Source organism: Triticum urartu, chromosome 7, assembly GCF_003073215.2.
Source record: "Triticum urartu cultivar G1812 chromosome 7, Tu2.1, whole genome shotgun sequence".
Taxonomy (NCBI): domain Eukaryota; kingdom Viridiplantae; phylum Streptophyta; class Magnoliopsida; order Poales; family Poaceae; genus Triticum; species Triticum urartu.
Window position 1 is genome coordinate 154103941 of NC_053028.1, and position 20683 is coordinate 154124623.

The window sequence follows — 20683 nt, forward strand, 5'->3', positions numbered from 1 at the left end:
AATGCCATAGGTCTTTGTGAGCAAGCGAGTTGGATGCACACCCACTTAGTTTCTTTTTGACCTTTCATACACTTATAACTCTAGTGCATCCGTTGCATGGCAATCCCTACTCACTCACATTGATATCTATTGATGGGCATCTCCATAGCCCGTTGATACGCCTAGTTGATGTGAGACTATCTTCTCCTTTTTTTGTCTTCTCCACAGCCACCGTTCTATTCCACCTATAGTGCTATGTCCATGGCTCGCGCTCATGTATTGCATGAAGATTGAAAAAGTTTGAGAACATCAAAAGTATGAAACAATTGCTTGGCTTGTCATTGGGGTTGTGCATGATTTAAATATTTTATGTGATGAAGATAGAGCATAGCCCGACTATATGACTTTCTATGGATCGCTTTCTTTGGCCATGTTATTTTGAGAAGACATGATTACTTTATTAATATGCTTGAAATATTACTATTTTATGTCAATATTAAACTTCTATCTTGAATCTTTCGGATTTGAACATTCATGCCACAATAAAGAAAATTACATTGATAATTATGTTAGGTAGCATTCCACATCAAAAATTCTATTTTTATCATTTACCTACTCGAGGACGAGCAGGAATTAAGCTTGGGGGTGCTTGATACGTCTCCAACGTATCTATAATTTTTTATTGTTCCATGCTATTATATTATATGTTTTGGATGTTTAATTGGCTTTAATATCCTCTTTTATCTTATTTTTGGGACTAACCTATTAACCGGAGGCTTAGTGCCAGTTTCTGTTTTTTTGCCTATTTTAGAGTTTCGCGGAAATGGAATACCAAACGGAATGAAACCTTCGCGATGATCTTTCTTGGACCGAAAGCAAACCAGAGGACTTGGAGTTGAAGTCTGGAACTCCGTGAGGCAGCCACGAGGCAGGAGGGCGCGCCCCCACCCTCGTGGGCCCCACGTAGCTCCACCGACATACTTCTTCCGCCTATATATACTCTTATACCCTAGATCGATCACAGAGAGCCACGAAACCACTTTTCCACCGCCGCAACCTTCTGTACCTGTGAGATCCCATCTTGGGGCCTTTTCCGGTGATCTGCCGGAGGGGGAATCAATCATGGAGGGCTTCTACATCAACACCATAGCCTCTCCGATGAAGCGTGAGTAGTTTACCACGGACCTTCGGGTCCATAGTTATTAGCTAGATGGATTCTTCTCTCTCTTTGATTCTCAATACAAAGTTCTCCTCCATGTTCTTGGAGAATTATTCAATGTAATACTCTTTTGCGATGTGTTTGCCAAGATCTGATGAATTGTGGGTTTATGAACAAGATTATCTATGAATATTATTTGGTTCTTCTCTGAATTCTTATATGCATGATTTCATATCTTTGCAAGTCTCTTTGAATTATCGGTTTAGTTTGGCCTACTAGATTGATCTTTCTTGCAATGTGAGAAGTGCTTAGCTTTGGGTTCAATCTTGCGGTGTCCTTTCCTAGTGATAGTAGGGGCAGCAAGGCACATATTGTATTGTTGCCATCAAGGATAAAAAGATGTTTTTTATCATATTGCTTGAGTTTATCCCTCTACATCATGTCATCTTGCTTAAAGCGTTACTCTGTTCTTATGAACTTAATACTCTAGATGCATGCTGGATAGCGATCGATGTGTGGAGTAATAGTAGTAGATGCAGAATCATTTCGATCTACTTGACACAGATGTGATGCCTATATTCATTATCATTGCCTAGATATTCTCATAACTATGTGCTTTTCTATCAATTGCTCGGCAGTAATTTGTTCACCCACCGTAATACATGCTATCTTGACAGAAGCCACTAGTGAAACCTATGGCCCCCAGGTCTCTTTCTTATTATATTGCATCTCTTTTATTTACATCGCATCTCGTTTACTATTTTGCAATCTTTATTTTCCAATCTATACAACAAAAATACCAAAAATATTTACTTTACTATCTTTATTAGATCTCACTTTTGCGAGTGGCCGTGAAGGGATTGACAACCCCTTTATCGCGTTGGTTGCAAGGTTCTTGATTGTTTGTGCAGGTATTAGGTGACTTGTGTGTTGTCTCCTACTAGATTGATACCCTGGTTCTCAAAAACTGAGGGAAATACTTATGCTACTTTGCTGCGTCACCCTTTCCTCTTCAAGGGAAAACCAACGCATGCTCAAGAGGTAGCAAGAAGTATTTCTGGCGCCGTTGCTGGGGAGATCTACGCCAAGTCAAGACATACCAAGTACCCATCATAAACTCTTCTCCCTCGCATTATATTATTTGCCATTTGCCTCTCGTTTTCCTCTCCCCCACTTCACCTTTGCCGTTTTATTCGCCCCTCTTCCGTTCGTATCTTTTCGCTTGCCTCTTGTGTGTTCGCTCTTAGCACAGTTTATTGCCATCATGTCTGAAACTGGGGAGGTTATCATTGAAAAGGATATTTGAAACGATGGGGGAAACTTTGATGCTTTTGATAATCCTCATGAAGAACCTACTATTTTACACACTAAAAAGTTTCGGATTGGTGGTGATAATATTATTGGAAAAGGAGTCATTCAATATTTCTTTACTTGCGCCGGTGCTTTACCCACTATGGGTGGGTCTATTCTCCATAGAACTAGTAGTCTCGCAGATGCTATATATTTGCTCGTGGTTGAACTTGAAAGACAATTTATCCACACGCATCCTTGCATACAAAGGATTTTTTTTATAATTTTCCAATATTGAGCATTCTTCTGTTAAGCGAGCAGCCACCATCTTCTTAGGACATGAGTTCAGATTTATAATAAAAGAGGCCAATGAAATTTTTGCTCATTATAGGGTGGATGCTGGCCGTCCTCCCATAGAAGCAATCTTTTTTTTATCAAGAAGACATTATGCGTTTACGATCTTTAGATCATGTTGCTTATAATGAAAGCCTTAGAAAAAGAGTTCCTACCGATGTTCTAGTTGATAGGATTTCTGAACTTAATGATAATTTTGCTATTCAGAACAACGGGTTAGGTTTTTATCTTGAACAAAGGCTCATGACCTTTTGCCAAAAGAATGCTTATAATGATGAATTGGTCGTGCAATATGAGGGGCCAAAGGAGGAACCAATACCTCCCGAGCTTGATCTTAGGGACTTTTGTCCCATTAAATTTAACCCTTTTGATTACTTTTGCCTGCCACAAAGAAAACTTGCTGCTGAACGTAGGGAGTATGAGATGAGTTTTCACGATTTGCCCTATCAATATTATGGCAATATCTAGATCTATTCTTGTTTTTATGCCAAGCTAGGGGCGTTAAACTATAGCGCTTGTTGGGAGGCAACCCAAATTTATTTTTGTTCTTTGCTTTTTGTTCCTGCTTAGTAATAAATAATTCATCTATCCTCTGTTATGATTGTGTTTTTATGTTTTAATTAGTGTTTGTGCCCAAGTAAAGCCTTTAGGATCTTCTTGGGTGATTGTCGTTTGATCTAGCTGATAAAAACAGAAAGTATGCGCTCACATAAAAAAATTCATTTTTTACGAGAGAGCGATAAAATAACAATTCCACCTGCAGTAGATCAATATACAAATTACCCTGGTCGTCCTATTTTTTCAGAATTTTTGGAGTAACAGAAGTATTCGAAACCTACAGATTTCTACAGACTGTTCTGTTTTTGACAGATTCTGTTTTTCGCGTGTTGTTTGCTTATTTTGATGCATCTATGGCTAGTATCGGGGGGTATGAACCATAGAGAAGTTGGAATATAGTAGGTCTAATACCAATGTAAATAAATAATGAGTTCATTACAGTACCTTAAAGTGGTGGTTTATTTTCTTATACTAACGGAGCTCATGAGATTTTCTGTTGAGTTTTGTGTTGTGAAGTTTTAAAGTTTTTGGGTAAAGATTTGATGGACTTTGGAATAACGAGTGGAAAGAGCCCGAGCTTGGGGATTCCCAAGGCACCACAAGATAAAATTCAAGGACAACCAAAATCCTAAGTTTGGGGATGCCCCGGAAGGCATCCCCTCTTTCGTCTTCGTCTATTGGTAACTTTACTTGAGACTATATTTTTATTCACCACATGATATGTGTTTTGTTTGGAGCGTCTTGTATGATTTGAGTCTTTGATTTTTAGTTTACCACAATCATCCTTGTTGTACACACCTTTTGGGAGAGACACATATGAATCGGAATTTATTAGAATACTCTATGTGCTTCACGTATATCTTTTGAGCTAGATAACTTTGTTCTGGTGCTTCACTTATATCTTTTTAGAGAATGGTGGTGGTTTTATTTTATAGAAATTATATCTCTCATGCTTCACTTATATTCTTTTGAGAGTCTTTTAGAACAGCATGGTAATTTTCTTTGGCTATAAAATTAGTCCTAATATGATGGGCATCCAAGATGGGTATAATAAAAACTTTCATATAAAGTGCATTGAATACTATGAGAAGTTTGATTCTTTATGATTGTTTTGAGATATGAAGATGGTGATATTAGAGTCATGCTAGTTGAGTAGTTGTGAATTTAAGAGATACTTGTGTTAAAGTTTGTGATTCCCGTAGCATGCACGTATGGTGAACCGTTATGTGATGAAGTCGGAGCATGATTTATTTTTTGATTGTCTTCCTTATGAGTGGTGGTCAGGGACGAGCGATGGTCTTCTCCTACCAATCTATCCCCCTAGGAGCATGCGGTAATACTTCGTTTCGATAACTAATAGATTTTTGCAATAAGTATGTGAGTTCTTTATGACTAATGTTGAGTCCATGGATTATACGCACTCTCACCCTTCCACCATTGCTAGCCTCTCTAGTACCGCGCAACTTTCGTCGGTACCATAAACTCACCATATACCTTCCTCAAAACAGCCACCATACCTACCTATTATGGCATTTCCATAGCCATTCCGAGATATATTGTCATGCAACTTTCCACCGTTCCCTTTATTATGACACGCTTCATCATTGTCATATTGATTTGCATGATCATGTAGTTGACATCGTATTTGTGGCAAAGCCATTGTTCATAATTTTTCATATATGTCACTCTTGATTCATTACACATCCCGGTACACTGCCAGAGGCATTCAAATAGAGTCATATTTTGTTCTAAGTATCGAGTTGTAATTATTGAGTTGTAAGTAAATAAAAGTGTGATGATCATCATTATTAGAGCATTGTCCCATGCGAGGAAAGGATGATGGAGACTGTGATTCCCCCATAAGTCGGGATGAGACTCCGGACAAAAAATAAAAATAAAAGAAAATAGAAAAAAAGAGGCCATAAAAAAAGAGAAATGCCCAAATAAAAAAATGAGAGAAAAAGAGAGAAGGGACAATGCTACTATCCTTTTTCCACACTCGTGCTTCAAAGTAGCACCATGATCATCATGATAGAGAGTATCCTATTATTTCACTCTCATATATTAGTGGGAATTTTACATTATAGAACTTGGCTTGTATATTCCAATGACGGGCTTCCTCAAAATGCCCTAGGTCTTCGTGAGCAAGCGAGTTGGATGCACACCCACTTAGTTTCTTTTTGAGCCAGTCTCATATATTGTGCTTCAAAGTAGCACCATGTTCTTCATATAGAGAGTCTCATATATTGTCACTTTCATATACTAGTGGGAATTTTACATTATAGAACTTGGCTTGTATATTCAAATGATGGGCTTCCTCAAAATTGCCCTAGGTCTTCGTGAGCAAGCAAGTTGGATGCACACCCACTTAGTTTCTTTTGTTGAGCTTTCATACATTTATAACTCTAGTGCATCCGTTGCATGGTATTCCCTACTCACTCACATTGATATCTATTGATGGGCATCTCCATAGCCCGTTGATACGCCTAGTTGATGTGAGACTATCTTCTCCTTTTTTGTCTTCTCCACAACACCGTTCTATTCTACCTATAGTGCTATGTCCATGGCTCGCGCTCATGTATTGCGTGAAGATTGAAAAAGTTTGAGAACATCAAAAGTATGAAACAATTGCTTGGCTTATCATTGGGGTTGTGCATGATTTAAATATTTTGTGTGATGAAGATAGAGCATAGCCCGACTATATGACTTTCTATGGATCGCTTTCTTTGGCCATGTTATTTTGAGAAGACATGATTGCTTTATTAATATGCTTGAAATATTACTATTTTATGTCAATATTAAACTTCTATCTTGAATCTTTCGGATCTGAACATTCATGCCACAATAAAGAAAATTACATTGATAATTATGTTAGGTAGCATTCCACATCAAAAATTCTATTTTTATCATTACCTACTCGAGGACGAGCAGGAATTAAGCTTGGGGATGCTTGATATGTCTCCAACGTATCTATATTTTTTATTGTTCCATGCTATTATATTATCTGTTTTGGATGTTTAATTGACTTTAATATGCTCTTTTATATTATTTTTGGGACTAACCTATTAACCGGAGGCCTAGTGCCAGTTTCTGTGTTTTTTTTGCCTATTTTAGAGTTTCGCAAAAAAAGAATACCAAACAGAATCCAAACGAAATGAAACCTTCGCGATGATCTTTCTTGGACCGAAAGCAAACCAGAAGACTTGAAGTTGAAGTCTGGAACTCTGTGAGGCAGCCACGAGGCAGGAGGGCGCGGCCAGGGGGTAGGCGCGCCCCCACCCTCGTGGGCCCTATGTAGCTGCACTGACGTACTTCTTCCGCCTATATATACTCTTATACCCTGGATGGTCGCAGAGATAAACAAAACCCCTTTTCCACCGTCGCAACCTTCTGTACCCGTGAGATCCCATCTTGGGGCCTTTTCCGGTGATCTGCCAGAGGGGGGGTCGATCACGGAGGGCTTCCACATCAACACCATAGTCTCTCCGATGAAGCGTGAGTAGTTTACCACAGACTTTCGGGTCCATAGTTATTAGCTATATGGTTTCTTCTCTCTCTTTGGTTCTCAATACAAAGTTCTCCTCCATGTTCTTGGAGATTTATTCGATGTAATACTCTTTTGCGGTGTGTTTGCCAAGATTCGATCAATTGTGGGTTTATGAACAAGATTATCTATGAATATTATTTGGTTCTTCTCTAAATTCTTATATGCATGATTTGATATCTTTGCAAGTCTCTTCGAATTATCGGTTTAGTTTGACCTACTAGATTGATCTTTCTTGCAATGTGAGAAGTGCTTAGCTTTGGGTTCAATCTTGCGGTGTCATTTCCAAGTGACAGTAGGGGCAGCAAGGCACGTATTGTATTGTTGCCATCGAGGATAAAAAGATGTTTTTTTATCATATTGCTTGAGTTTATCCCTCTACATCATGTCATCTTGCTTAAAGTGTTACTCTGTTCTTATGAACTTAATACTCTAGATGCATGCTGGATAGCAGTCGATGTGAGGAATACTAGTAGTAGATGCAGAATCGTTTCGATCTACTCGACACGGACGTGATGCCTATATTCATGATCATTGCCTATATATTCTCATAACTATGTGCTTTTCTATCAATTTCTCGGCAGTAATTTGTCCACCCACCGTAATACATGCTATCTTGAGAGAAGCCACTAGTGAAACCTATGGCCCCCGGGTCTCTTTCTTATTATACTGCATCTTTTTTATTTACATCGCATCTTGTTTATTATTTTGCAATCTTTACTTTCCAATCTATACAACAAAAATACCAACAATATTTACTTTACTATCTTTATTAGATCTCACTTTTGCGAGTGGCCGTGAAGGGATTGACAACCCCTTTATTGCGTTGGTTGCAAGGTTCTTGATTGTTTGTGCAGGTATTAGGTGACTTGTGCGTTGTCTCCTACTGGATTGATACCTGGTTCTCAAAAACTGAGGGAAATACTTACGCTACTTTCCTGCATCACCCTTTCCTCTTCAAGGAAAAACCAACACATGCTCAAGAGGTAGCAATGCCCACACCACAACCTAACGATCTGCTCTTGTTCAAATGAATTCTTTGACACTATCAATACTTCCTCCAATTTCTCTAGCACCTTATCACTCACCGCCCATTTCCCATGTTGTGGCTCCTCGTTTAAACCACTAATCGTATTTCTTGGACCTTTGAGTACCTTACAATCCCACAACTGAAGCTTGCCATGCACACTTTCTAAAGTTCTTTGCAGCGAGATAGTGCCGCCTTTCCCATGACCCCCCTCACTAGTTCTTCCACGGGGCCTCTTATAAGTGAGCCTCAAAATGTAATAACGTAGTCATCTCATGCCACACCTTACATTTGAAATGCTCCATATCCACCACAACTCACATATGAACTGATTTAGTAATACCCTCATTTCTTAGCGCGCCAAATGGAAACAATGCATCCCGTTCTACATTACCGATAGCTCTATCAAGTTTCTTCCTTATATTCCCTTCTCTCCATCGAACCTATCCCCTATACAGTCCATGCCCTGCCCCCCCCCCCCTAAAAACACCCATGGGATATTGAGCATCACACAAATATCTGATGGGTCGTTCCAAGTTCTTTCCTAGACTCCCAACTGGGCTCACCATAGACAGTCGTAAAGCCACCATTTTCCCATTTCCTCCACAATCACATTTATATGTTGATTCGTCACACTTAACTCCATGGTTTTCACACGGTTCTCCCACATCAACAACACACCACCACTCCTCCCAACACTCTCATCAAAGAGCATGTGATGAAACCCCAAACATTGGGGAAAAAACCATCTTGTATTTCAACAGACGCGTCTCAGACATGAAAGAATCACTCAATTTTGTTAGCTTCTGAACCTCTAGATGCGCATGAACTGCCCAAGCTGAACCGAGCTCGCGACAGTTGCATTCTAATGTTCTCATTACTCGTGATAATCCTTCACTTTTCAGGCAGCCGCCCTTTACAACACCATCTATCATATTCTATAGAAATAAATAGTACACATTTTCTCTCCGCAAAAAGAAAAACAGCACACATTCTCTAAAAGAATCAATGACCTATGTAATAAGATGTTTTATAATCACTAGAGTAGCTACTCGTTGGAGAAATGGATCTATATATTTTAGTTTTAAATACATCTATTTTTATCCATTTTCGCAATAAGTAATTTCGAACGAGGAAGTATATATTTTTAGGGTGTTTTCTATTTCTACCTTTCTTTATTCCTGGACCAGCCTCTGACTCCACAATCCACCTGGTGCTAGCCCTAACCACCGCTAGGCCAGACCGACCGCGCCGCGCAGGAGCGGGAGACGGGACGGGAGGCGGCGCGGAGGGGGGCAAAAGTTTGAAAACGCGCCGCCGCCGCGGGCGCCAAAACGCAATCATTCCAACGTCCTCGCCGCCCTCCCCTCCCCTCCCCTCCTCCACCTTTCCAAAACCCAACCCGCAGATCCCATCACCAATAAACAAGGCCACAAAATTCGCCCCTCCCCACCCTTTCCACCTCGACATCCACCGGCGATGGAGCCCGCCGCCGCGGCCGGGGCTCCGGCGGCCGCCGCGCAGCCCCCGCCGCCCCCTCCTCCTCCTTACCTGCCCCCGCGGCTGGTCATCGACGGCGCCGGAGGCGGCTCGGGCGCCGCCGCGAGGGCCTGCCGGCACCACGCCTACAGCCGCAAGCAGAAGTCCCTCGGCCTCCTCTGCTCCAAGTAGGGGGGAGATCTCCCCGCTCTCTCGTTTCCGCAACACGCGCTGTGCATTTCGCCGGTTTTTGACCTAGCTAGGCCGCTGCCGGGCTTTGCAGCTTCGTGGCGCTGTACGACCGGGACGACGTGGAGACGGTGGGGCTGGACGACGCCGCCAGGCGGCTCGGCGTCGAGAGGCGCCGGATCTACGACATCGTCAACGTGCTCGAGAGCGTCGGGGTGAGCCCTGATAACAAAGAAACCTTTTTTTGTCCTTGGCATGCGATTTTACCCATGCGCTGTTTCGTTTATGTTCTCCTCTTCTTTCCCTGACATTCGTTGAGCATCACGCAGATTCTCGTGAGGAGGGCCAAGAATCGGTACACATGGATAGGCTTTGAGGGCGTCCCTGCCGCGCTCAAGGAACTCAAGGTTTGGATCCGCCTATTCTGATCTATGCTGATTCTACACGGCTTAAAGATTGCTCTTAATTAGCTGGGCAACTCTCTTCTTCTCAATTAATTAATGAAAATGGCAAGTCTTTACATTGTTTCAGAAAAATAGACTGTTTACATTGAAATACCAAAATGATTAATGGCTTCCTATTTTGTTCTTCCCGTTTGTTCAGGAGAGGACATTGAGAGAGATGTCTGGATTAGCCCCGCCACCGGAGGAACCATCTGCTGCCAATGTTAGATTTCTTCACTTTGTTTTACTTGGCCCTTTTAGTTGTGATGCAAATCAGCGATTGTTGCTGATAAAAGAAGTGACTTTTCTTATGGTGGTTGTGAAGGTGTCGGACGATGAAGACGACGATGATAAATTGGGTGATGCAGAAGGGGACGCTGACAGTGAGAAGCTTAGCCAGTCAATAGACAATGCTTCTGATAAGCCGGACACACCCATGTGCCCGCGTCGATCTGGTATGACTGATCAATCACTTTCTCATTGGTTTGCTGTCGTTATGTGCTGAATTAGTGTTTCTGGTGCCACATTAGTAGATCATAGGAAGGAGAAGTCGCTTGGGCTGCTCACTCAGAATTTCGTCAAGCTCTTCCTCACCATGGAGGTGAACTGATTGAGAATTCCACTGATTTTTTTTTCATTAAGGCGGTTTGTCCTTCGTGGTTAATTGCAATGTGATTCACTACTGGCACAGGTTGAGACAGTCTCACTTGATGAGGCTGCAAGGCTGCTCCTTGGAGAGAGACATGCCGAGAGCAACATGAGAAGTCAGTACTTGCATTTCTTATATTTTATGGGATCCATTGCTTAGTCGTTGCAACAGATTTTTCTATCCAAATGGAACTCATTACAATTCTGATGTTGATAATACAGCTAAAGTTCGTCGACTGTATGACATTGCCAATGTACTATCTTCTTTGAACCTCATCGAGAAGGTAGTCTCTTGACCACATGCCATTTCAAATTGTGGAAGTGACCATTTTTCTTAGCATGGTTGGTTTTGTGGTTTGTTTCAGACGCAGCAGGTGGACTCCAGAAAACCTGCATTCCGGTGGCTTGGTCAGGCAAAGCGAAAGGAAGGTGCCACTGTCACGGTTGCTTTACCGCCAGCCAGGAAGATTATGTCTAGCAAGAGGGCATTTGGTACCGACATCACAAACATTGACAATAAGAGGGGCAAGTTAGTCTTGGAAACAGAGAACAAACCCAAACTCATGCAAGGTGGCAGCAGCATGTTGAAAACTTTCGAGAGTCAGCTCGGGCAAGGGAAGAGTAGTGGCTTTGTTTATGGGCCCTTCCACCCTGCTGGTGCAAGGAAACATGAAGTTGATGATCAGTCAGTGAGGGAGAATGAGACGAAGAACATTCAAGACTGGGAGAATCTCGCTGTTTCATTCCGTCCACAGTACCAAAATCATGGTAAGCTAAACATTGCCCCCACATGTTTATTTTTTACAGTTAAGATTTAGAATTTAGAAAACTACACTGGATGGAATTTTGTTTTGAGATGCCAGTTTTGGTATCTACCCTTCTCTTTGCACTGGATGCATTGAAGTGCTTCTCTGATCCTCTATTAGTTACTACTCCCTCCGTCCCATAATATAAGAGTGGTTTTGACACTAGTGTAGTGTACTGTCAAAAACACTCTTATATTATGGGACGGAGGGAGTAGTAATCTACATGTCTAGTACTTTGGCCACTTCACATCCAAACTGATATGCATGATCAAGAAGAAACTGGAGCTCAGGAATTCAGGACAAAATTAATTTTATACGGTTTCATTAATTTTAGAAGTTTAGCCCCTTTACTTTGAGTAGCCATTCTAGCGCTTGTTTGTATACCTGTTTGTATTTATGCATTGACTGAAACGGGTATGTAAACATGTTCCACGATAGCCGACAATAATAGCATTTGCCATTTGGTCTTTTGACAACCAAATTCAACATGAGTAGTCACCAGTGGAAGTAGATAGAGAAATCGTCTCGGAGGTCGCTGGCTGGGCTGTGCTCAAGGAGTAGATTAGAGCGGCAGGGGGAGGATCGTTGGTAAGGGAGAGAGATAGGTGGGGAGGAAGGAGAAGAGAGGGGAAAAAAGATGTATGGCTGACAAGTGGGACTAGGACTAGTCTTTGCCACACCAACCCAACAGATGGGTCCCACCCATCAGATTCACTGTCAAAATGCACTAAGCCTTGGATCAGCACAATTTGTTACCAACCAGCCTCAAAAGTGGAGGTTTTTTGAATTTTTTCTCAATAGTGGTGGTAATTAGCCCCAAATGTGGAAGTTTTTTAATTTTTTTAATTTATTAGTATACTTAGAGCATCTCTAGCAGATCCCCTAAACTTAATCCCTCAAACCTTCTCTTTATCCCAAAAGGCAAAATAAATAAATAAATAGGGATTGAACTTTCACAACCATACTAGAAATCCCAATTTCTGAATCTAGTGATCTAGTTTTAATAACTGCCATCAGCCCTCTAGTCTTTGACAAGTGGTTGTATAGTTTCTCATGATGTTATTTCCAGTTTTAACTAATACAGTACTCCCTCTGTAAACTAATATAAGAGCGTTTAGATCACTAAAGTAGTAATCTAAACACTCTTATATTAGTTTACGGAGGGAGTAACTTTTAACTATGCCATTTTTGCTGTTTGTGTCAAATATATGGTTTACCCTGTTGATAAACTTACACAGTTCCCCTACATTTTGTGAATGCAGCGCTGAATGATCTTTTTGGCCATTATGTTGAAGCCTGGAAATCATGGTACTTGGATCTTACACGGGAATAAACCTCACGAGGGACGGTTTAGTTTAGGCAGGTCTGTTGTAAATCAGTTCTTGTAGGCAGATCACCTCATCTGCCGAGGACTCTAGAAAGGATTCGACCTGTGCAAGATGTCATAAACACAAAGGCTCATTTCGCCTTTGCTCGATGTATTTACTCAATGCAAAAAAGAAACAGAATAATGATACACTTGACTGTCCATCTTTTTTTAGGCAGTGTACTTTTGTCTACTTAGTTCATCTTCAGTCTTTTTGCATCTGTTCTCTCCAGCAAAGTGTTATTTGGCAGCTGTATAGAGAGGAGATGGCTGGGACAACAGCTGAGGCTAGCATATTAGAGCCACATGGTTTGATCTATAATGTCTGTTCTTTTCAGTCGGCTCTGATGAGTTAATTTTGTTATGTCATCACCTGGATCTTAAAACCTTAACAGGCTATGCTAGTCAACTTCAACAGAATAAGCTAGAAATATGTTAATCACTGATGTAAAATGCATCTAAGTACTACAACAAGAGCTTGGCTGTTGGGTAAAATGTTGTACCAGGATTGACTTATTAGACAGTCATTTTCCATACCCACAAATACCACAGCGCATACATGCTCACAGAATTGACAAATTCCAAAGGAGTTGTGTGAAAGATACTGCTAAGACAGGAACACACTTCAAAATACCAGCAGTAGCAATATCCAAATGTCTGCAGTAATCGCTGAGCTACCACTGAGGTCTCCACAACCACAACACAGCAACTACACGGAAGCATGGAATATCCACAATCTCAATGAAGCAGATATTTAGAAGCCATCAACCATCACATATATAGCAAGCCATCAAACATCACATGGTTCTTTCAATAAGAGGTAATTGACGATGTCCTCTGAATTATGGACGCGACAACATTACTGAATGCTTGAAATAGGTTTGCACTTGACCACAACAGTTACTAATAGCGAGTCACAGACAGACTAAAGTGCTTCATTTTGGGCTGGTGAAGAACTTGTTGATTCCTGGCATGATCTCGGGGGTCTTGTCCTGCACATAGGCTCTGAGGCCGTGCTCGGCGTAGCGCCTGCCCTCCTCATGGTTCTCAAGCACTCCCGCTGCCCTCCCCATCTTGTTGACCCTGCAGATGAAATCATTTCAGTACATCGTTACTAAGAAGTATTAGGTTGTTTCAGGCTCTTCTCACAAGATTAAGATGAGCTGCCACAAATTTATTAAGATAACCATCAATGCAGATAAGGTTTGTTAAGATCGTCTCCCGATCATGCGAAGTGCACTAAACAATTGCTAGTACAAAAAGTAGATCATGTACTAGTACAATATTTCATTATCCATTAGAACCCACATGATAACACACATGACTTCCTGTCTGCAGGAGCTATGATTGGTACAATATCATACTCAGAATAGAAAATCATATACTGCGAAATCCCGCATAATTTCACCAACAATCCACGCGCACAAGCAAGATATCTCCCCCAAAAGGCTAAATGGTTCTCTTCTCACCCCTCGTGGACCGATTCTCCGACCCAAATGAAACCAAGACCACAAATTTTTCACCTGAAAAAACATGGATATCGACCGTAGCAGCGAAGTCAACACTCAAACACCCAGCGGCCAGCCACCACGAACAGGCCATAATCCAGCAGATCTACTCTTATCTTGTCCACTAATAAGCGGTACAACGCCAAGCCATGTAGTAATAATCAAACAAGCGAGGGAGGGGGCCGATTCGTTTCTCTCAATCAAGAAATAAACGGCCAGGGATAGGAGGAGGGGGGGACTGCAAGCAGTCGAGATCTTTACCTGACTTCTGGGTTGCCGGTGATGTTGCGAAGGAGGCTAAAGGCGCAGATGCCGATGGCCACGCCCGTCGCCGCGAACAGCGGGTACACCTGCGCGGCCGCGAGACAGGATAGATAAGCGAACGGAAGAAGAGCGAGTGGCAGGAGCGGGCGGATGGCCCGGATCTGGGCGTGGAGCTCACCTCGGGCCTGACCCACTTGCTGGCCATCGGAGTCGCGGGGAGGACGCTGCGCCGGCGGCGGAGGGGGAGAGTGAGTGAGATGGAGAGGAAAGTGGAGACGCGACGGCGGTTGAGAGGGAGTGGGCGGAGTGCGTGAGCCGGCTTTATTGTGCGGGTGTGGTTGCTCAGTCGCTCGGAGTTGCTTGGCTGAAATGACGGGCCTGCCCTCGCGTTTCCACCTGGTTTTCTGCCAGTAGCACCCGGCTTTGGCGTAGAGACAAGTGGATATGATCGGATACGTGCAGGTGAGTGTTTTTTAAGGAAAGGATTAGCTAGTTTTCTCTTAGCCCAATTAGCTTACGAAAAGTAGCTGTTGGGTGGATGGATATACTCGCTCCCATTATTTTTTGGTCGGAGAACAAGAACTGATCAATCATTTGGGCTCACTGATTGTGTGGCGTGGAGGAAGAACTATGAGAGATTAAGTGAAGGCAAGTTAAGAAGTGCCATGCGACCTTAGCAATTACAAGCACACAGATCCGTGTGCTGCATCGAGAGAAATAAATCCTATCACGACATCCATGCTTTGTTCTAGAGCAAATCTTAAACACATACTATTACCAGCACATGTTCCTTAGTGAGCATGCAAAGCAAAATTACCGTAGAACGATGGTTCTACGGCTTTGGGGTACAGAAAAAACATGCAAAGCAAATGGACGACAAACGTTGATTGCCGAGTTGCCAATTTTTGGTTCACATCCATGGATGGCAGATGACACGGATTATGGTGCGCACGGCCGACAACAACAATAGGGTGATGGATCTAAATGAGTAGATGCATGCGACTAATTGGAAAACTTCTTACATATCGCAATGTAGGCTTGCAATGGTTGAAATAGACTGAATGATGAAATTTGCCCTCCATGGTGCATGGTTCGAGGTCTTTTTCTTTAAATGGATTTTCCTCCTCGATGCGGAAATTGTGAGGGTCCAACCAGGGAAAGGGAAAAAGCTCTAATGTGTCGGGGGTGACGAGAAAGTGCGATGACAACATAAGTCGTGGTGATATATTGTTGGTATGTTGAAATAAATTTTGCATCAGTTTCAATTGGACACAACTAGTAGGAGAAGATCCGATCCTTGATTTTGTGTTGTATGCAAGAAAATTATTCAAACAATGAACAAATATGAAGAATATATCATGTGTCCGTGGAATTAGTTAGTTTGTGCAGCATACGTACGTGAGGTTCCATGGTGGTTCGCGTCCATATTTTCTTTTCTAAACCGCTAAAGAGAGAGTTCAACCAATGTAATGTATAAGTAAAAATAAAACTATGAGTTGGCACATGAATACATGTGTAGCCTAGCTGGTTGTTGAGGTCACTACATTACTTGAGCTTGTGAGTTCAAGTTTCAAAGGAAGCAACCTTTTTTTGTTGATTGTTATATGCAAGCCCTCAGTTTTTTTATCCTTTGCAGGTGGACCGCATATATAATTACAAGAAAAGCAGAGGTTTTTCAAAAATATGTGATGAATCATTTTCATGTCACTTAAAGGTGGATTGTGGGTTAATTACTAGAAAAGGTAGGTTTTTTTTTATAAAAATGCATGACAGACGGACATAAGCTACCCTCCCTTTATTAGTAGGAATAGATTTTTTTTTTTTGCAAAAAAACATCCAGAACTATATTATAAAACTTCATTAGAAGTATAAAGCACCCCAAACATAATGAAAATTACATGAAGTTCCCCAAACCATCGAACGACCATCACCGCTGCCAGAACGAGCAGCCGACACGCCATTATCGCCACTCCCCTACCAAAATGTATTTATGTGCTAACTCACATGCAATTACTATTCTCCTAGCTGAACAAGCAATCAACTTGGCCTGTTGGTGATAATTGGGAAGTCTTCGTGCATGTTCTTCTAAGGACCATCATCTTGGAGCCACAATCATCGTCATTGAACCCTTGTATCGATTCAAAGTGCCTGACACTAGATCTTGTCGTCAGACACGCACGACAAGGTACCCTAGTCTCACCACCACAAGGGGATGACATGAATTTATGTTGGAGCTCTATCGAGCCCGTTTATATGGACGAACTCGATGAGGCACTACTGCAGGATGCTGCTAACGCGACACTACGATCAGAGACTCTTCGACGAAACTGTGTGCGATGCAATAATTACAAACGGTGGTGTAAAATAACCGTCAAAAAAGGTGCAAAACATTTGCGATGGCGGGCACATCAAACACGGTTCAGATTTTAGTTGCGTGTGCGATGCTAGGCATAAGGTTGATCCATACGAACTGTTTGCGATTAGACAGAACAACAGAAATGGGCAGCCATATCAATGTGTGTGTGATATATGGCATACCGTTCGCTTTGATGAACTGTTTGCGATGATCGAGGTGAACACAAACGATTCAGCGTAACAAGATGTGTGTGATACCCGACAAACAAGTCGGTAATCAGAATTGTGTGCGGTCATTATAGATAGCCCATACAGTCTTTTTTGTGAATTGTGTGCTCGTCAGGGCATGCAGTTCAACAAACCAACATGTGGGCGATAATGTAGAAGATCTCTGTCGAATACGTATTACTAACCATCTGCGATGAGATTGACAAGATAAACAGAGATAACACATTAATATGAGCGAACGGAAAAAGAGTTATGTTCAGTCTGCTTAATTTAGTCCTTCTTCTTCTTCTTCTTGGATGGCCCCGCGACATCATCTTGGCGAGGACGCTTCTTGCCGCTGATGGTTGACTTTTCATCGCCGCCGCCGTTGTCATCGTCGTTTCTGTCGTCGTCGTCCTCCTCCTTGTTCGACCATTCCTCCTCCTCATCATCGTCGTCCTCTTCTCCGTCCACCGACGGCTCCTCGTCCGTCTGGTTGTCGTCTGACGACTCCGGATGCGGCGTCCCTTCCATGATCCGGATATAATCAAGGTCTGGGCTCGACGCCGGACTTATGGAAGACGAGCAGGATGATTCCGATGTTGACCTATCATCGGGCGCCAGACTGCTGGACGAATTGTCGTTCTCGCTGTCGCTCGACATGGCTGCAGAGTGTGTGCCAGTGTGTAGCGCAGCCTGCCGGGGACGATGAAGATGGTGGACACTGAAGCGGGGTATGTAGAGAAGAGTAAATGCCAATTGAAGCGGGGGTTGACGTATTATCTAACCGCTGATATAATCAACCGCAATTATTTGTACCCAGTCGCTCCAAATTTCCGGGGTTGCGTAGGACTCCTATTGGCTAGTTTATTTTTTAGGACAAAAAGAAGGAACGAGTTTTGGGATTATGCACTGGTACCAGTATGAACGGAGTAGGATAGTTGGCAAGCAATACATTGACCTCTTCTTATTGATAAAGCCAGTAATAATCAAACTACAAAGGAAAAGAAAAAAAGAGAAAGGAAAATATCTGCACGAATCTTCGCGTAACATCAATGGCATAGGACCTAGATGTGCATTAGTTAGAGCACATCTAGATGTGCTTTAGCAATACTGTTAAACAAAATCCCTAATCATCATTGCAAACAACGCATAGAACATGACTAATGCGACAACCACAACTACACATGCTAGTTCCTTCTTGTCTCTTGCTTTCATCTGTTGCTTGTGATTGATTCTTTCTTGCTTCATCGTACTGATTGTACATTCCAGATCAGCCAGTTTCTTCTCCATCTTTACGTTATCTTCTGCAAGCTTGGTGATAATTGATACGTCTCCAGAGTCCAGTGCCAGTTTCTGTTTTTCCCCTTGTTTCAGTGTTTCACAGAAAAGGAGTATCAAACAGAGTCCAAATGGAATGAAACCTTCGGGAGCATGATTTTTGGAACGAACATGATCCAGGAGACTTGGAGTTGAAGTCAATGAAGCTTCGAGGTGGCCACGAGGCAGGGAGGCGTGCCTGCCCCCCTGGGCGCGCCCCCACCCTCGTGGCTCCCATGACCGACTTCTTTCGCCTATATATGTCCATATACCCTAAAAACATCAAGGAGCACAATATATCGGGAGTTCCGTCACCAGAAGCCTCCGTAGCCACCGAAAACTAATCTAGACCTGGTTTGGCACCCTGTCGGAGGGGGGAATCCCTCTCCGGTGGCCATCTTCATCATCCCGGTGCTCTCCATGACGAGGAGGGAGTAGTTTTCCCTCAGGGCCGAGGGTATGTACCAGTAGCTATGTGTTTGATCTCTCTCTCTCTCTCTTGTGTTCTTGAGTCGGCACGATCTTGATGTATCGCGAGCTTTGCTATTATAGTTGGATCTTATGATGTTTCTCCCCCTCTACTCTCTTGTGATGAATTGAGTTTTCCCTTTGAAGTTGTCTTATCGGATTGAGTCTTTAAGGATTTGAGAACACTTGATGTATGTCTTGCATGTGCTTATCTGTGGTGACAATGGGATATCACGTGATCCACTTGATGTATGTTTTGGTGATCAACTTGCGAGTTCCGTGACCTCGTGAACTTATGCATAGGGGTTGGCACACGTTTTCGTCTTGAGTCTCCGGTAGAAACTTTGGGGCACTCTTTGAAGTTCTTTGTGTTGGTTGAATAGATGAATATGAGATTGTGTGATGCATATCGTATAATCATACCCATGGATACTTGAGGTGACATTGGAGTATCTAGGTGACATTAGGGTTTTGATTGATTTGTATCTTAAGGTGTTATTCTAGTACGAACTCTATGATAGATCGAACAGAAATAATAGCTTCATGTTATTTTACTACGGACTCTTGAATAGATCGATCAGAAAGGATAACTTTGAGGTGGTTTCATACCCTATCATAATCTCTTCGTTTGTTCTCCGCTATTACTGACTTTGGAGTTACTCTTTGTTGCATGTTGAGGGATAGTTATATGATCCAATTATGTTATTATTGTTGAGAGAACTTGCACTAGTGAAAGTATGAACCCTAGGCCTTGTTTCCTAGCATTGCAATACCGTTTGTGCTCACTTTTACCATTAGTTACCTTGCTGTTTTTATATTTTCAGATTACAAAAACCTATATCTATCATCCATATTGCACTTGTATCACCATCTCTTCACCGAACTAGTGCACCTATACAATTTACCATTGTATTGGGTGTGTTGGGGACACAAGAGACTCTCTGTTAATTGGTTGCAGGGTTGTTTGAGAGAGACCATCTTCATCCTACGCCTCCCACGGATTGATAATCCTTAGGTCATCCACTTGAGGGAAATTTGCTACTGTTCTACAAACCTCTGCACTTGGAGGCCCAACAACGTCTACAAGAAGAAGGTTGTGTAGTAGACATCAAGCTCTTTTCTGGCGCCGTTGCCGAGGAGGTTAGCGCTTGAAGGTATATCTTTAGATCTTGCAATCAAATCTTTTTGTTTCTTGTTTTATCACTAGTTTAGTTTATAAAAGAAAACTACAAAAAAATGGAATTGAGTTTGTCTCATACGCTTCATCTTTTTAATATCTTTCGTGAGAATGATGGAAAGGAAAATTGTGCTCAAGTGCTAGGAGAAGAAGTCTATAAAATGTTTGGCACTAAATCTTTGAATGATGAGCATGATTGCAATGTTATTAGTATGAACTCTTTGAATATCCATAGTACTAATGATGATTGCACTAGTCATGATGAAAATATCTCTTATAAGCATATCGATTTTTGTGGAGTGCATAGAGTTTGCAAGTACATACCAAATAGGGAAAATAGATTTTGCAAGAGGCATAAGTATTTGGAAACTAAATGGTTGCAAGAAAGGCTAAATGTTAGTGTTGAAAATTTAAAATATCTTAGCCATACTTGTGAACTTTGGAATGAACATGATCATTTAAATATCAAATGCAAATTGTTTCATTATCGAATCGTGTCCAAAAATTGTGATGACTTGATTTCCCTTGTACATCATAATGAA

The 20683-nt window shown here is 42.0% G+C and overlaps 2 protein-coding genes across 3 annotated transcripts; one reads left to right on the forward strand and one right to left on the reverse strand.

Annotated features, from left to right (window-relative positions):
- Positions 1-9163: 9163 nt before the first annotated feature.
- On the forward strand, positions 9164-13010 carry LOC125518848 (E2F transcription factor-like E2FE). 2 transcript variants are annotated; one of them, XM_048683727.1, is made up of 10 exons: positions 9164-9578; positions 9674-9794; positions 9909-9986; positions 10183-10245; positions 10348-10477; positions 10556-10623; positions 10714-10786; positions 10893-10954; positions 11036-11438; positions 12739-13010. In XM_048683727.1, exons 1-10 carry the CDS (start codon positions 9391-9393, stop codon positions 12807-12809), a joined length of 1257 nt encoding a protein of 418 aa, XP_048539684.1. In that variant the 5' UTR covers positions 9164-9390; the 3' UTR covers positions 12810-13010. The 2 variants fall into 2 exon arrangements, with proteins under 2 accessions (XP_048539684.1, XP_048539683.1); XM_048683726.1 differs by having other exon boundaries at positions 9165-9578; positions 10553-10623.
- A 585-nt stretch (positions 13011-13595) lies between these two features.
- LOC125518849 lies at positions 13596-15004 on the reverse strand. Its single transcript, XM_048683728.1, has 3 exons — positions 14793-15004; positions 14612-14700; positions 13596-13925 (listed from the first exon to the last, which is right to left on the reverse strand). Exons 1-3 carry the CDS (start codon positions 14817-14819, stop codon positions 13778-13780), a joined length of 264 nt encoding a protein of 87 aa, XP_048539685.1. The 5' UTR covers positions 14820-15004; the 3' UTR covers positions 13596-13777.
- Positions 15005-20683: the final 5679 nt, after the last annotated feature.

Excerpts from the sequence above, each read along its gene's own strand:
- LOC125518849 (XM_048683728.1), bottom strand. The coding sequence starts at position 14,819 with ATGGCCAGCAAGTGGGTCAGGCCCGAG. Across the intron at positions 14,701-14,792 it reads GCAAGTGGGTCAGGCCCGAG|GTGTACCCGCTGTTCGCGGC; the intron begins GTGAGCTCCACG and ends GCGGCCGCGCAG. Across the intron at positions 13,926-14,611 it reads ACCGGCAACCCAGAAGTCAG|GGTCAACAAGATGGGGAGGG; the intron begins GTAAAGATCTCG and ends TTTCATCTGCAG.
- LOC125518848 (XM_048683726.1), top strand. The coding sequence starts at position 9,391 with ATGGAGCCCGCCGCCGCGGCCGGGGCTCCGGCGGCCGCCGCGCAGCCC. Across the intron at positions 10,478-10,552 it reads CATGTGCCCGCGTCGATCTG|TAGATCATAGGAAGGAGAAG; the intron begins GTATGACTGATC and ends GTGCCACATTAG. Across the intron at positions 10,955-11,035 it reads CTTTGAACCTCATCGAGAAG|ACGCAGCAGGTGGACTCCAG; the intron begins GTAGTCTCTTGA and ends GGTTTGTTTCAG.